Source organism: Protopterus annectens, chromosome 8.part1 (assembly GCF_019279795.1).
Source record: "Protopterus annectens isolate FY-2018-M chromosome 8.part1, PAN1.0, whole genome shotgun sequence".
Classification (NCBI taxonomy): Eukaryota; Metazoa; Chordata; order Ceratodontiformes; family Protopteridae; genus Protopterus; species Protopterus annectens.
The window spans coordinates 265,556,320-265,573,158 of record NC_056742.1 but is presented as its reverse complement, the minus strand read 5'-3'; the positions used below and the strand labels follow the sequence as shown (position 1 = coordinate 265,573,158).

The 16,839-nt window shown below is 36.0% G+C and overlaps 1 protein-coding gene across 2 annotated transcripts in view; it reads right to left on the bottom strand.

Annotated features, from left to right (window-relative positions):
• Window positions 1–16,839, bottom strand: part of SPIRE2 (spire type actin nucleation factor 2) — a 1,014,080-nt gene that overhangs the window by 177,419 nt on the left and 819,822 nt on the right. For both annotated transcript variants that reach the window (XM_044081853.1, XM_044081854.1), the window contains one exon: window positions 11,706–12,180. In XM_044081853.1, the coding sequence (XP_043937788.1) occupies window positions 11,706–12,180 (475 nt within the window). The remainder of the gene's footprint in view (window positions 1–11,705; window positions 12,181–16,839) is intronic.

The following is a 16,839-nucleotide window of genomic DNA, read 5'->3' as shown; positions in this document are numbered from 1 at the left end:
ATGGTGCGCTGCCGTCACACTCTTAGACTGGCGCTTCCGTGTAAGACTAATCTAGTCTAGATTTATATATCAGCAATACTTCATTTAACAACTAATTTACTAGATTTCAAACATACATGACTTCCAATCCATTTGTATTTTTTAAATTTATATACCTTATTGTCTAACAGTTTGTATTCTCATTTCATCTTCCAGTCTTTAAGTGTTGGAATATCTGTGATTGTTTATTTATTTATTTATATATTTGATGGCAAAACAGTCCAGTTCTCCTTATTAGGTATCAGGTATTCTGTTAAGTAATGATTATGTAAATTCCATTGACTCACTTTCTAGTATCAGTTTATGGTGTTGCACATAAAACATTTAGTACACAAGAAGAGGCAACTGACTATCACCTGATGCAACTGATTGTCACCTGATGCCAACTGTATTTTTATTTTTGCTGGAAAAATGAGCTGAGCTTTTACAATACTTTCTTCTCAAATTTTCTTCAGAGGCCAAGCAGCTTTACTTTTTTCTATTGTTTTCACTGAATAGTCATTAATAAATCTCATAGCATTTGTACCAAATTTTACAGGAGTGCTATTCCATGTAGATCTGAGTACCAGTTCCTTATCTAAATATGACAGAAACATAATTATGGATCTTGGTCTTTCATATCTCTATCTGTACTAGTTGAGCTTATAATCTGGTGATTCTTCTTGGTGCCACAAGACGGGCTTTCAGTTTTAGTGTGTTTGGGAATGTAGGTCATCAGCGTAGCTCTCAACTAATCAGGGACAAATCTCACCAGAATCAGGGACATTTCCAAGAATTATCAGGGACAATCAGGGACACTTTTAAAATATTACTAGTATTAACTTGAGATGTTGACAGAATAAGAGAATATAAATTAATATACATTTTCTGAAGTTATAGAAGTATGTAACTCCAATTATTGTCATTATTTATTAAGTATAATTCACAAACCTTTTTCTAAAATTCATCAGTTTTAGGAGGGATTAAGAGGGACAGACCTAACGTTTGAGTTAAAATCAGGGACAGTTGAGACATATGGTTTTCAGAAAGCTTATCATATATCTTCCGTCTAAATTCTGTGGTACACCAAATATTCTGATATTATTTTATTTCTCTATAAGTTCTCCATCTTCTACTTTAACCCTGTATTTTGTTTTAATAGAAATTCTGTTTGATGTTTCTGTTTCTTAACTTGTCCATCTAGTTCAGTTAACATATTTTATATTTATTTTTTGTGTGTCATGCTTAGATATTATATTGCTTAACAGTTTATTTTGTTTTATATAGTTTTGTTGCAAATTGTATATTTTCCTCAAATTCTAACTGTATTGTTAGTTCCTGCATCAATGTAAGTAGTTGTTGCACATCTTTTCTTAAGGCAAATTCTCCTTGTAATAGTGATACTTGAGCTCATTATGTCAGGCATTTTTCTCAGTTTTTCACAAGCTCACAAGAATGCTATTGCTTTCAAATTTTTCTTCACTAAAACATTGTTTTGGTCAGGATATGATATACTTTATAGATTTATTTAGTTCACATTTACATAGTTTGATTCAAATTATCCTGTCAGTATATCTTCTTCTTTCTAATTTTTCCCGGTTAGGGGTCGCCACAGCGGATCATCTGTATGCTCATGATTGGCAGTGGGGTTTTACAGTGTCGAGTTGCCAACCCGGTGTCCAACCTTCCACAGAAGGCACACACACGCACACACTCACACCTAGGGCCAATTTAGAGTGTCCAATCCACCTACTGCATGTCTTTGGGATGTGGGAGGAAACCAGAGCACACGGAGGAAATCCACGCGACCACAGGGAGGACATGCAGATTCCACACAGAAGGCACCTCAGCCAAGAATCAAACCAGAGAACCTCTTGCTGTGAGGCGGCAATGCTAACTGCTGCACCACCGTATAAAAACATAAAATATTGTACAGACTCCACACAACACTGCTCCTCCATCACCATCTTGGCCCATCACCTCTTCGAAAAATTTCTTGTAGTTTCAGACTCCTGATCCTATAATGGCAAAAAGCAGACGTGGACGCACACAGCCATTAGCTGACACAGTTTTGTGTAGCTTCGTTCATGACACATAGCTGTAGTATGTGTTCTGTCTGACAGACTCAGTATACATCAGATTTAACTGTGCTGCTGTGGCATCAGAAATAAAAATATTTGTCTCAGAAAAATAAAATATTTTTCTTATTTTAAATGTTTTAGAAACAATGTTTTATAAGTTCAGACTGCCATTTGTGCATCTTGTATTATTGCTTTTTGAGCTAATACCTCAAGCAGTGCATTGTACAAGGCTAAATATCCCAATAACATCCTGAAAGTTTCATAAGAAAATCTAACATTGTTACAATGATATTGGCATTTGTAGCTGGTGTGAAATTAAGGTCAGAGTATTCATTATAAACTGACAAACTGCAACATTTTCAAAACATTTATAGTAGTTTTCATAGACAAGTTGACTAGTATGTAAAGCTATATAAGGCACCTGGTGTACTAGACACCTTGTACTGATGAGTATACAGATGGTTGGCCAGTAATGCAGCTCTGTGCCAGAGTGGAGACAGCTGTGGTGACACATATAAAGGTAGTAGTTAGGGATGGAACCTATACTACTGACATCTGTAAACAACTTGTGCTGGTGCTCAAGTAAGAAACTTAAACAGCATGGAAGTAATACAGTCTCCGTTATGCATGATTTTCTCAAAGTAGTGCAGAAAATGCATAAGTGTACATTGCTAGTTAGAGGCATGTATCTAGCCATTTTAGTGGGGAGGAATTTGCTCAGCGAAAGGACAGCTGCTTCACCCTGCACAGGCTGCTGATCTAGATAAACAGCAGAGTATGTGTGTATTGGAGTGTGTACGAGTCTGTGTGTGTAATGCGCTGGGAATATGGTTGAGTGTGAATTGTTGAGTACACTGGTGAAGCAGCACAAGTCTTGGCAGTGTAAGTTGCTCTGCTGAGCCTCTCTGTGTGACTTGTAGCATTGTTTAAAACTGAAACGTACCTATTACCAAAATTAAAGTGTGGCTATCCTCTACATCAAAGGTATAACTAGAGGGGGCAAATGGGGCAGCCACCTCAGGTGCAAGATGTTAGTGGGCACAATCAGTAGATGTCGATCAGTTGTTAGTTGACAGTACTGGCATTCATTTTTGTACCAGCGTTTAGAAAAAAAAGCCAATCCTGCTTCTGTGAACAGGACTGAAGCATTCCAGTGTTTCATGTGTGGTATATTGTGTAGTAAACTGCTTGCTACAAATATAACAAGTAGTTTATTGCAGTTTAAAATACAGAATGAGATTTGTTATTGGGGGGATGATCAGGAAGGCAACAGGCACCAGATTAGCTACCCACACCACTGACGTACATTCAGGGCAATACATATAAATGAGATTAGAAACATAACTACATAATGAAAAATGTTGTGACTTCGGGCATAATAAGGTTATGCATTTTTGCACAAAAGTAAGATTTTTAATGTTTTTTAAATGATGTAGCGTAACATGACCTTTGAATGATTATTTGTTTAAAACTCACGATACGCCTGCTCCTGTTACTTTGAGGCCAAGAGCATACGCTAATGAAATTTGATAGATAATTGCCTGAATAAAATTCCTTGAAAATTGCAAGAAAATATGTCAATACCCAGGGTCCAAAAATAACCTAAAACAGACAGTAATAGAGGCACAGTCTTGTTGAAAACAGCCAGCAGTAAAGGAGTCGAGTAATAAATGCAAACCGTATTATGTTATGTTGGGCATACTGTTCCATATCTAGATGTGCATTAGCTGCTTAAATGTTCAGCTCTGAATGTCCTAGTGTGCTGGATCTGAGCAATACATTTTTAGCATGATGTAAAGAAACCATATGCATAATTTTACTGGTTATGTAATTTCACTGTTTATGCCATAATTGACCTTTAAAAGTTGCTTAATTCATTACAGCATTACATGGGGGCTTATGGTTGCAGAACTCACTTTTTGAAGTATAAATTATATAATGTAATACTTAACTGTAAGGACTACAACAAAATCGGAATCAAAATCATACTCTAGCACTATTAGACATTAATTTTCTTCTAAAGGTGTTAAAAATATAGTGCCCACTGGTAAACAGGCACTGCAATCTACAAGAAATTCAGACTAGAATTTAAATTTTAACCAAAGATATATAGCATAAAAATGTATATATCTGTGGGATGTGTGCTGGAGGGAGACTAATTTCCTCAGACCAATTCCTTAGCAGCTGGGGATCACCTAATGTGTAAAATTGCAGTTTTAATCCATGACCCTTAAAAGGTACCCTTGTTATTGTTAGTTCTAATAAAAACCTGTTTTTTTACATTATTCTTCAAATTAACATTTACTGATTTGGTTAAGGGCACATTATGTCACTGTGAAAGTCACTGAAAAATGCTCTTCTGGCTTTCAAATTCTACTATTTGCACATCATCTGTTCTGGGTTATCAGACAGCTGTACTTTCTGACCACAGTATGGTGTCTACCAGTTCTGTAAAGAAGCTCAGATTTATAACTACAAAGCAACTTCACAATCAGAAAAATATGTCTCCTCAGAAATTTGAGTACCTTAGTGAGCAGGTCCATGCATTAAACCTTATTCTTCCATTAAATACAGGCAAACATTTTGCTTTATTTTGATATTATCATACAGAAAGAATGGCTGCTGGACTGGGTATAGACAACACTAAGCAGTTCATAAAATGTACTTTACTACTTTTATCAAATGTAAGCTACCTGAATTTCATGGTGCATGCTATGGGGCAGAGCATTGTTGTAGAATGCAGGTGTATTACTTATGATAAATGAAAAATACTACTGTGCAAATTATGGTCTGATGTGTGCCAGTTGAAGCCAGTTTAGCAACTGTTAAATAAATGATTAAATCATCAGCAGGCATGCTTATATCTAACTTAGCACAGCAGTCTGTTTACAGTGCCTTTCCTGACCAACTTTCCATGAAATTGATGTATAGTGGCCAACCAATCTCACCTGTCTACTAAAACCATATTTTTATGTGGGGATCATCATATGCCGCTGGTAAATTTGTAAGATGCACACAGTCCAAAATAATATTCTTTCTTCATGGGCATCTTAGCAGCTGTGGCCTTTATATGTGCTGCACTAAGAATTATATAGTCCATGCAGACATTCTGACACTTTTGACAGTGCCTGCAGAATGCAGTGCAGTTTCCTAGTTTATTATAATGACTAAGTTATAGTGACATCTTAACAGTAATCAAAGAGCAGTAATAGTGGACCGCCTTTCCTGCTTTATTACACATTTTATTATTCTGTGATGATTCCTCTTTTTTTTTTTTCTTTTAGATATACATCAAGCTTCAACAGGCAAACTTACTCCTGTTCTTCTGCTACCAACAGTGATCTCCAAAGTGCTTCAGAAATATGCACTGTCGTACAAACAATACTGCTACATCCACTGTATGGGGCAGGGGGTTGGCATAATCTTAATGTAAATTATGAACTCAGTCGTAGAAACAAACAAACACTACTGAAATATGAAACAAACTAAAGCGGCGTAGCAAAACCACCTTTATTCATTAGTAAAATCTATTTAAAACAAATAAATAGGTAAGCACTTTCATCTTTGTTAAAACAGACTTCATCAGACAATTTTAAAATGGTCATATGACCTGTATATATACACTCTCTATCACATGATTTTGAAAAAAGCAGATTTAAAGAAACAATGTATCCATGTATCAAACCTTCTATACAATATAACAGTAAAACCAAGACCTTTATATAAATGTAAATATAAATACTGTTGCCTTAGTTAACCACTGAAAATGAATAACTGAGGTAGATTGCATCATACTTTTTTGTAAGTATAATATTCATGCATAAATATTCTAATGACCAAAATGAATAATTAATACATATATAAATAAAGGGTGTATATCATAACCGTTAATGCACAAAATTTCGAACAGCATTACGTCGAACACGAAACCGTGGATGCTGATAATATCAAAGCTGCGGAACATCGAATTCTTACCCAGGGCAAGAATTCGGTGGGCCGTTCTGCGGCTTCGCTATTTCCTCCACTGTGGTGCGATCTCAGAGTTGGTATATTTAAGTAGGGGGGGTGTGGAGGATACAGCCCCCACATTAGATGTAGGTTTTTGGTGTGCTTCTGTTGTGTGTGTGTGTGTTTCTCAGAACAGCAAATTTCTGAGCTTTCGATTATATCACACTTCAAACTTTCAAGTTCGAGCTTATGGTGTTCGAAATTTTGGAAGTTCGATAATGTAATATAGACCCTAAATAAACAAATATTGATGCCTACGTTACGTAAGCCCTCATTTTTAATATACTGTTAATAGTTATGATGTCAGGTGGCACCATGGCATTCAAAAATATCTGCCATCACAGTTCACGTTGGTCGAGGATGATCCACCAAGGGCCCCCTCTTGGATTACATTCTACCTTTTCTAATATTGTGAATATAAGAATATGCTCCATATGGTTAATGATGTGTTTATATAGGGCATTGTTTTTTATTTTAATACCATAAGTGTGCTCATAAATGCACTCCTTTAATTTGTGCTCGGTCTTGTCAACCTAGAATGTGCTGCACATTTTACATAGAGCCACGTATACCACCCCATGTGTATGACAATCAAAATTCCCTTCAACCTTAATAGTCTTATGACCTACCTATATTGTGTCACTATTTTTTATGTATTGGCACCGACTACATGCCATATTTTGTCATGTTGCCTAAAACCTTCTTGTTATCACAAACTATATTATCAAATATATTTTTAAAACTTGTACATTTTTGTAAACAGTCCTAGGGCATTCATGTAGTTTTTCTTATTTCCCTATTTATTATTTAGTATAGGTTGCCATAGATATAATACTAGAAATATATTGGCTATTAGTTGAAAATGTAGTAATGAAATGATGTCCAGTTTTTCCATAATTACAATCATTATTATGTTGGCACGGACTATTACATAAATTCCCCTGGCTGGTAAGTTGTACACTTTTTTTAACAACTCTAACTTTTGTTCCATCCAAATTATTATCCATTTGTATCAAGGGAACATATATACCTGTTACTTATTTACAACTTCCCTGTTAATGGAATTGATAATACCCAAGCGATAACCTCTATTTAAGAACATGTCTCGCAGCATGTCACATTCTTTCATGACGTCCTGAAAGGTGGATACCATTCTTGCCACCATTACCATTTGGTGTTTTACTACAGCCTAGTTTTTTGGTGGTAAGGGTGGTTACTGTTAAAGTTTAATAAAGAGTTTGAGTAGGTCTGCTTTATGTATGCACATGATGTCAATGTCTTTTTGGTTTTAATTTTTTGATAATTTAACATCTTAGTATGTGATGGTCGGAGTTTCCCCTGTACAATCTGGAAAGGAGACAATGGGACATCATACATGAACTTAAGGTTTCTGATAATCGAAGAATTATGCAGCCTGATAAAAGTGGGGGCCGTGTAATCATGCATCAACTGGACTATGAACAACAGATGTTTAACATCTTGCATGATGAGACATATATAGGAGCGTCCATCAATGAAATAAATATTTCATACAGAAATACAGACTTACAACTTTATGATATGTTGATGCAGGGGCAAATTATCCACATAAAATACAGATTTAAGGATGGTGTTGACCCAAAAGTCCCAACCATCTTTGGAGTGTCAAAAATTCACACGAGTCTACATGATCCTCCACTTAGACCCATCGTGGATGCCGGCACCTCGAAGATGAGTTTTATTACCAAATATATACACCATCAATTAAAAGACAAGATTATATATCCAACATCTATCTAAAGATTCATGGGAATTTTTAATGAAATATCACAAATTAGAGGATGTTATGAATGTTGTGTTTTTCACCATCAATGTGAAAGATCTTTTCAGTTGTATCCCTCATGATATGGGACTTCAGTGGTTCAAAGAATATTTAATGGAAGTTACAGAACTTGAGCAAGATAACATCAATACATTCAGCCAATTAGTTGAAATAGTTCTTAACAATAATTTTATATTTTTTGAAGGTCATTATTTCAAACAAACCACTGGTATCGCTAAGGATGCAGCTTATGGGCCCCTATTTTCCAATATATTCATGACAGCTTGGGAACAGAAATATGTTTTCAATAGTCCATTTTTCACCTCAGTGAGTATGTATATACATTATTTGGATGATATATTTGTCATATGAACAGGCCCACTAGATAAAAAATGAGGAATTTATTAAATATATCAACAGTACCACCTCATTCGTAAAATTGATATATACGGTTGGCCAAGATACCATCACATACTTAGATGTTAAATTATCAAAAGACAGAACTAAAAAGACATTGATATCATGTGCATACAGAAAGGCAACCTACTCAAACTCTTTATTACATTTTACCAGTAACCACCATTACCACCAAAAACGGGTCACAGTAAAAGGCCAGATGGTAAGGACAGCAAGAATGTATCCACCTTTCAGGAGTTCATGAAAGAATGTGACATGCTGCGAGACGTTCTTAAACAGAGGTTATTGCTTGGGTATGATAAATTCCATTAACAGAGAAGTTGTAAATAAAAGAAGAACAGGTATATATGCTCCCTTGTTATAGACGGATTATAATTTGGATGGAACAGAAGTTAGATAATTCAAAATAGAGTACAAGTTACCATCCAAGAGAATTCATGTAATGGTCTGTACCAACACAATAACGATCGTAATAATGGAGAATCTGCTCATCATTTCATTAGGACGTTTTTGACTGATAGCCAATATATTTCTTGGATTATATCGAAGACTTGGCAACTTATCTTAAATAATAGGGAAATGAAAGAAAAACTAGGTGAATGCCTTGGATCATTTACAAATGAGGTACAAGTTTAGTTTTAACAATATATTTGATAAAATAGCTTGTGGTAACAAGAAGATTTTAGGCAGCATAACAAAATGTGGTACATGTAGTCAGTGCCACTACATAAAAAATGGTGACACAATTAAGGTAGATAATAAGACTATTAAGGTTGAAGGGCGTTTTAATTGTCACACACATGGGGTGGTATACGTGGCTCTATGTATAATGTACAGCACCTTCAATGTAGGTAAGACCAAGTGCAAATTAAAGGGGCACATTTATGAGCACACGTATCACAAAAAAAAAACACTAAAGCCCTATATAAACACAGCAATAACCATTTAGATCATAGCTTTTTATTCTTAGGGGCCCCGGGGGATCATCCTCGAACAACGTGAACTGTGGTGGTAGATATTTCTGAATGCCATGGTACTACCTGGCTTCAGTGACATCATAACTATTAACAGTATATTAAAAATTAGGGCCTACGTAATGTAGGCATCAATATTTATTTATTTATATATGTATTGATTATTCATTTTGGTCATCAGAATATTTATACATAAATAATAAATGATGCAGTCTACCTCAATTATTCATTTTCAGTGTTTAACTAAGGGAACAGTATTTATATTTACATTTACATAAAAGTCTTGGTTTTACTGTTCTATTATATAGAAGGTTTGACACATGGATACATTGTTTATTTAACTCTGCTATTTTCGAATCATGTGATAGATAGAGAGTGTATACATACAGGTCATATGACCATTTTAAAATTGTCTGATGAAGTCAGTTTTAATAAAGAAGAAAGCACATACCTATTGATTTGTTTTAAGTGGATTTTACTGCTGAATAAAGCCGGTTTTGGCATGCCTCATTGGTTTGTTTCATATTTCAATAATGGTTAATGTGTTTACTTCACAGACACAAGGTATTGGGTTTAATTTTCAGCTTTGGGGAAACTGGCTAGGCATAAAATAACCTGCAAGGGCAGCTTGTCTAGTATTTGCCTACGACGTTACAGCAAAATAAACTGTTGTTTTCCTGTGCCAGTGGCATACAGAAATAAAACCATGACTACAGCCCAGGTGACCAGAGTTCAACTAGCAGCTCAGGTGCTTGATGGCACAACAAGAGAAGATAGGTGTGCCTATCCTGGGTGGAGGGAATGAAGGTTTCAGCCTGGCTTGTGCAGCTGCTCTGATTCCAGGGTCAGCAAATTTTCCACGAAGGCAGTCAGCCTAGTTCTTACCTATGTGGGAGGTTGGCATAATGGTTAAGGTATTTACATTGCAGACACAAGGTGCAGGGTTTGATTCTCATATGGGGCAATTGGCTAGAATTAAAATGTCTCACAGGGGCAGTTTAGTTAGCCTAGTACTAATCTATGAACCTATAAACCTATAATCATCTGGAGACAGGAGATCCATCATGGTGTGGAGAGCTGATACTGGGAAGAAGTGGGCATGACCACCCAAACTGGTGATGGTAGCCCCTACTGGCACATATGTGATAGCACAAACAGAGGGGTGTTTACAGTTCTAGCAGTGACACAGGTGCTCATATTACTGCCAGGCCAGGGACAAGATTAGGCCAAAAAAGAAAAAAAAATGCTCTCATTGCCTGGATGCTAGCAAGAACACAAATTATCCTCAGGGCTACCTAGATGATGCCCCCCTGAGATAATGTAATATCTGATTCTGGGGTGGCTTAATAGTCAGCAGACATGGGGGCAAAAATAAAAAACAAAATAATATAATGAGTAGATGCTTCTCATCCCACTCTTATGAGCACAATTTATAACAGTATTCCTTTTGCCATGGACTCATATTTATGTTTTCAGAATGGGCTTTGGATATAATTAACATGTTTTCTTAGCCAGTCCCTAAAATAAACAGGCTTTGGTATGCAAAATGAAAAGATATGTGGTCATGACAAACAGGCTAGAAAGAAAACAATACTATGCCTCCTTTCCTATCATGTATAAGAAAAGTCACATCTAAATCAAACAATCTTGCTGATCTGATTCAATGAGATAGTAAGATTTAAGGAATGGTAATAATAACCACATATGAATTATTAATGAAAATGCAGGGTAAAAGAAAGGCTTGCTGGCTGCATATGAAATGTGTCTAATAGTAAAGAAGTAATGGATATAATCAATGGTTCAAATGGTCCTTATCTACCCTCAACTTTATTTTATCTTCAGCTGTACTTTTAATCACTTAACCACATAGTCAGTAATGATGAATTTTCCTCTTGACTAGTTTTCAGTGTGTTATATGAACTGGTTGAAGTACTCATGGTGGTTTCCTTGCAGGTTTAAAGCACTGGTCTTCAACATAGTTGTAAAGTGTATTTATCTCTGTATGTTGCTTGATTTCATCAGTCTGTCTGGTTTCCTTTGCTCTCACTCTCTTGTTAATCTTCCAGATCTCTGAATTATCATACAGCTGTATTACTTTTGTTGGATAACAACATGGCATATACTGTAAAAATGTTTTAATTAAGTATGCAAGCATAAATTATTAAAATTTGTTTCCACAGGACAACTGACTAACACAACCAACACAAACAAGACAGAACTTCTTAGGAGTTTAACCTGGAATTCTGTAATTTCTTTAAAAGCATATAAATCTGCACATTATCTTTCATTGGAAGGTAAGATGGCTAGAGATGAAAAGAACTTTTTTACAGGAAGATAATGCTGACAGAATAATTAAAGTTTTGCTTCATACAAGCCAGTGTAGTTAAAGAATAATAATAAACTTACCTTGGACTGTGGACCTTGATCGTTGTGCAGACCCTTGCGCTGTGGACCTAGATCTTGTTACAGAAATCTGGCTTGTGGGCCTTGACCTCGACACAGAACTTTGGCTTGTGGACCTTGATCCTGGTGCAGAACTTTGACCTGTGGATCTTGATCCTAATGCAGAGCCATGTACTGTAGACCTTGAGCCTGATGCATAACCATGGGCAGTTGACCTTGATGTAGAACCATGGACTGTGGTCCTTGACGCGGGTGCAGAACTTTGTCCTGTGACTCTTGATCCTGGTGCAGAGACTGTGCTTCCTGAACGAGGCCTTAAGGTAGGTTCTCTTGGTTTAAAATATGTCGACTCTGACTGTGACACTGCCATCTCAGTCTGTAACTGGGCAAGGTCCCGTTCAGAGAAGGAGCGGTCCCGTTTCAGGGGCACAGGTGAGCTCAGTACTCTTCTAATGTCTCCATCAGGTGAGTCTTCTTCCTTTAAAACAAACACTTTTTAAATATTTTGGTTTTGTTTCTAAACTTTATGCTTTTCCCACCCCTGCCCTTTCTGACTAGAACATGTTTTAGTGCTCTCCAATCATCTTTCATGGGGCATCTCATTTGAGTGCTGTGTTTCTTGGAAAAATTCATCAGTTCTACTTCCTCATTTGGGTCCAATCAACTTTTTCATATTTATGCCCTATCTGTAGGATGCTGATCCCCCCCCCACCCCTTCAGCACACCAGAGCTGTGGGTTCTTCCAGAAGAAGACCAGATAATTAAGTTTCCTATAATGTGAACACCAGTCTTTGTTTTCAAGGAAGTCATTAAAATTCTGGCTTTTTACTAGATTCTCTTCACATACTTTATGGCTTTATGTACAGAGCAGCAGAGAGTAGCAATGCATTATTTAATATGTGCATCTTTTCTCCAGTGCATTCCTATGGCAAGCCCACCAGGTAGGCTCACATAAATCCATCTGCCATCTTGCAAAAGTAATTTACTGAAAACACAAGTGCGTGCATTCAATACAAAAACAGAAACACTTGTCAAATTAAGTTTCATAAGCTAAACTTTGATAAACACAATTCTACAAAGTAAACTTCCCCTTTTCAATGCTTGTAAAATCTCAGTGACAGAAAAATGGTTATGTTTATCAAAAAATGTAATTAAATCTCGAAAATGATTTATAATAAGTAATGAAATAGGTTGCAGCTCCCAATTAGAGACTACAGAGAGTTTGTGCTTGTAAAGAAAATATGTTAAACATGTTGGCTTGAGACAGAGGTGTGCTAACCTTTGTCTTGTGAAAAACTGTGCAGTTTCAATAATTGTGATCTACATTTGCTCTGAACTAGTGAACTTACACAATCACCCAGTACAGTAGGAAAGATATAATGGACTCATATGTTTCAGTGGTATAACCTGGTGCTTAAGGTCATCAGATGTCCAAATGTGTTGGGTATTACAGTGACTACGAACAAGTCAGTTACAAACAACAGCTCCTGAGAAACGGGGAGAAAAATACAAAAGTTGAGTGTGACAAGGCACACTATTCAGTAAAATACAAATGTTGAGTGTGACAAAGGCACACTATTCAGTAAAATACAAAAGTTGAGTGTGACAAGGCACACTGTTCAGTAAAATACAAAAGTTGAGTATGACAAGGCACACTATTCAGTAAAATACAAAAGTTGAGTGTGACAAGGTACACTGTTCAGTAAAATACAAAAGTTGAGTGTGACAAGGCACACTGTTCAGTAAAATACAAATGTTGAGTGTGACAAGGCACACTATTCAATAAAATACAAAAGCTGAGTATGACAAGGCACACTGTTCAATATTTCTTAGTGGGTCTGAATGAATACACTCTACATCATCAACAAGGGAGGCATTCTATTTGCACCACTTCATTCGTGGTTGTGGCCTCCACCAAAGACACATTCCTACACATTATGCTGCAGCATAGGAGGGTGATTATAATGCTTGTATCATGTCCCCTCTAAATCTGGGAAAGTGATTATAATGTCTGTGTTATGTCCCCTCTAAATCTGGGAGGGTGATTGTAATGTCTGTGTCATGTCCCCTCTAAATCTGGGAGGGTGATTATAATGCCTGTGTCATGTCCCCTCTAAATCTGGGAGGGCAATTATAATGCCTGAGTCATGTCCCTAAATCTGTGAGAGTGACTTGTTGAGTGTATTTACCATTCAGGTTTCATGGTTTGACCAGGCTTCTTTACTGCTTAGTCACCAATGCCTACTCATAAGACATTGAAGGGTGTATTGAGACATCCACAGAATCTGGTTGGATGAAACCCCCTGAACAAATCAATGCCACGTCTTTTCCAGTCTCATCCATGTGCTACAGACTGCTAAAGATGGGAAAAAGTCTCACAACTGAGAGGACCAGATAATCCACACAGATTATGTATCAAGTTAAATACACTACCATTGTATAACAATATGCATAAACTGAAACAATTCTAAACTCTTAATATTTAATTTTGGAATACCAAATTATGAACCCATTTTCAGCTGTTTTCACAATTTTCTAACATTCCTAATGTTAGAAAACAGCTGAAAATGGGCTCATAAAACATTAACATACCTTAATATCAAAGGCTAAAGTGATCCTTGCAATATTGCATATGAGAGAGAGATACTTTCTGCTTTTTTTTTTTTTTTTGGTGGGGGGTGAACTACTAGGGTCTATATTAGATACTCGAAGAGAAATTTCATCAAACGGCTCCTCATCAACCCATAAACCACGAAAACACAAAACAGGGAACATGCATATAAGCGATTTCTTTCCCTGGGAAAGAAATCGCTTACCCTAAACAAAATAACATATCACTACAAACAATACAAACTGGGGGGCTTTGCCCCCCACACCCCCCTAACTAAATATACCAACTCTGAGATTGCACTACATTGGGGAAAACAGCAAAGTAACAGAGGTGGCCAAGCGATTTCTTTCCCAGGGAAAGAAATCTGTTATATGACCTTTCGCTGTTTTGTGTTTTCGTTATTTAATGGTTGATGAAGAGGCATTCGATGAAATGTATATAATAGGAACCCAACTACTATACGTCACCTACTTTGTTGCTAACCAGTGTCAGAGCAACAGGTGACCTGAAGTTAAAAAAAATCCTTTAACAAAGGAAACTAAACTACTTTTCAGTAAGCAATTTCTACAAATTACAGTTTGGTAAATTAAGATTTTTGGGAAGATATCATTTTACCTTAGTATTAAATGTGTGTCTAGCAATATTATTAGAATACAGTGCACTACACAAAGTAAGGTACATTACACAAATCAATTTATATCACTGAAATCACCATTTGCTTAGTTTTCTTTTCTTTAAACAATGGAGAATTTTGACAGTATTGAAGATTATAATCGTATCTCTGTTCATAAGCCACTTGTTTTGCGGTCAAGAAATGTATGTCATGAAATTCATTTTGGGAGCTTCACCTTTGAGGTGTACCCTGGATTCCTTATTGAAAATGCATACAAGGATTATGATCAGAGAAACCCAATAATATTTCTTTATATTACATAGAGCTTCAGCTGTTCCAATAAGCTACAAGCTACATATAAAAAATGTCCAAACCAAAGGGTAAAGAGGTCACACAGACAAACCTTTCAGTAAAAACTGAAAAAAAGCAGCTGAGCTCATGATACCTTAAACCTCCTGTGATGGATGTCAATGGAATATATGCAAATGGACCCTTTTGAACATCGTGTTTCAGCTACATTGCTACTGAATGCCAATGACAACTTTTTAAGTCTTTATGGATAGATTCAGGCCAATAAGGCCAAATCCCACTAGCTGTGGACATGAACGTTTTGGCTTTTTTATTGACCTCAGCAGCACAGCATAAGTGGATTGTTTGGCTATACTTTAGAAACACTGGGTACTTAAACCCAGCAGGTGCCCATAAACATTATGTTGCCTGTAAAATATCCCAATTAACATCCCAACCAAATGGTAAAGACGTCACAAAGATCATTTCAGTGAAAACTGCAAAACAGCTGAGCTATGGTTTTTACTGGGTGATACCTCCTGTGATGAAGGCACATATGATATATGCAAATGACAGATAAAAATATAGGAGCATGAAGTGTTTTACATCTTTTAAAGCCACAGACAGAAGTGTACATCTGATGGACCAATAGCTTTACAAGCTGATATTGCACTCTGCCACACTTTTTGTGGCAGTTGAAAGTATACTGCAGTGTTTAAAACTGTCACAAGTTTCTGAGACTGATTTGTAGCAGCCGTGTCTGCTCTAGCATGGCACTGGCACCACTAAGCAGAAAGATGCATAACAAAAACTATTCCCATACACTTCTGTAATATCGAAGAAGTGTATAACAAGCTTATCCCTGTACTGATTGTAGATTGTATTCATTGTGTGCCATGTGCTACGAGGATATTACAGTTTATCTTCCTGCTTTCAGAAATGTGTTAATAAATTAAACAGTGGATGATTTTTCAAATAAAATAGATTCTACTTGAATTGTTATAAACATTAGTTGCTTTATGCATACTGTATTATTTCTATTTATGTTGTTGTTATTTCTTATGTCAATCTAGCAAGTGTTGGTTTATAGACGTTCATTCTTTTGTGCTTGTTGGCATGTTTGGCAGTCAATCCACTGTATTTATTGCACTTTGATATCGATGTACATACTGTCAGTATAATGTACGTTTGATAGGTGTCATGCTCCCATATACACACACACACACACACACACACACACATATATATATATATATATATATATATATATATATATATATATATATATATATGGATCTACTTCTAGATCCTGAATTACCACAATCTTGAACTGCATAATATTGAGACCACAGACCTGAAGTTTTATAATACTGAAAGTTTAAAATCATGACTTTCAAAATATCAAAATGTATATAGTAACGTTATGTTACTGTTGTAGCATGAATAACGTAGTTTGTTAAAACTAAATTATGTTATTTAAAACTAGAAGGTCTTCAGTTTTCATATACCTGTTGTATTTATAGTAACAACAGTAAGCGTTCAAAGGTTGTTAGCAGATTAAACATTCTATATATTTATGGTTGTAAAGATTCATTTTAACATTTCTTAAATATAAGAACTAGTTT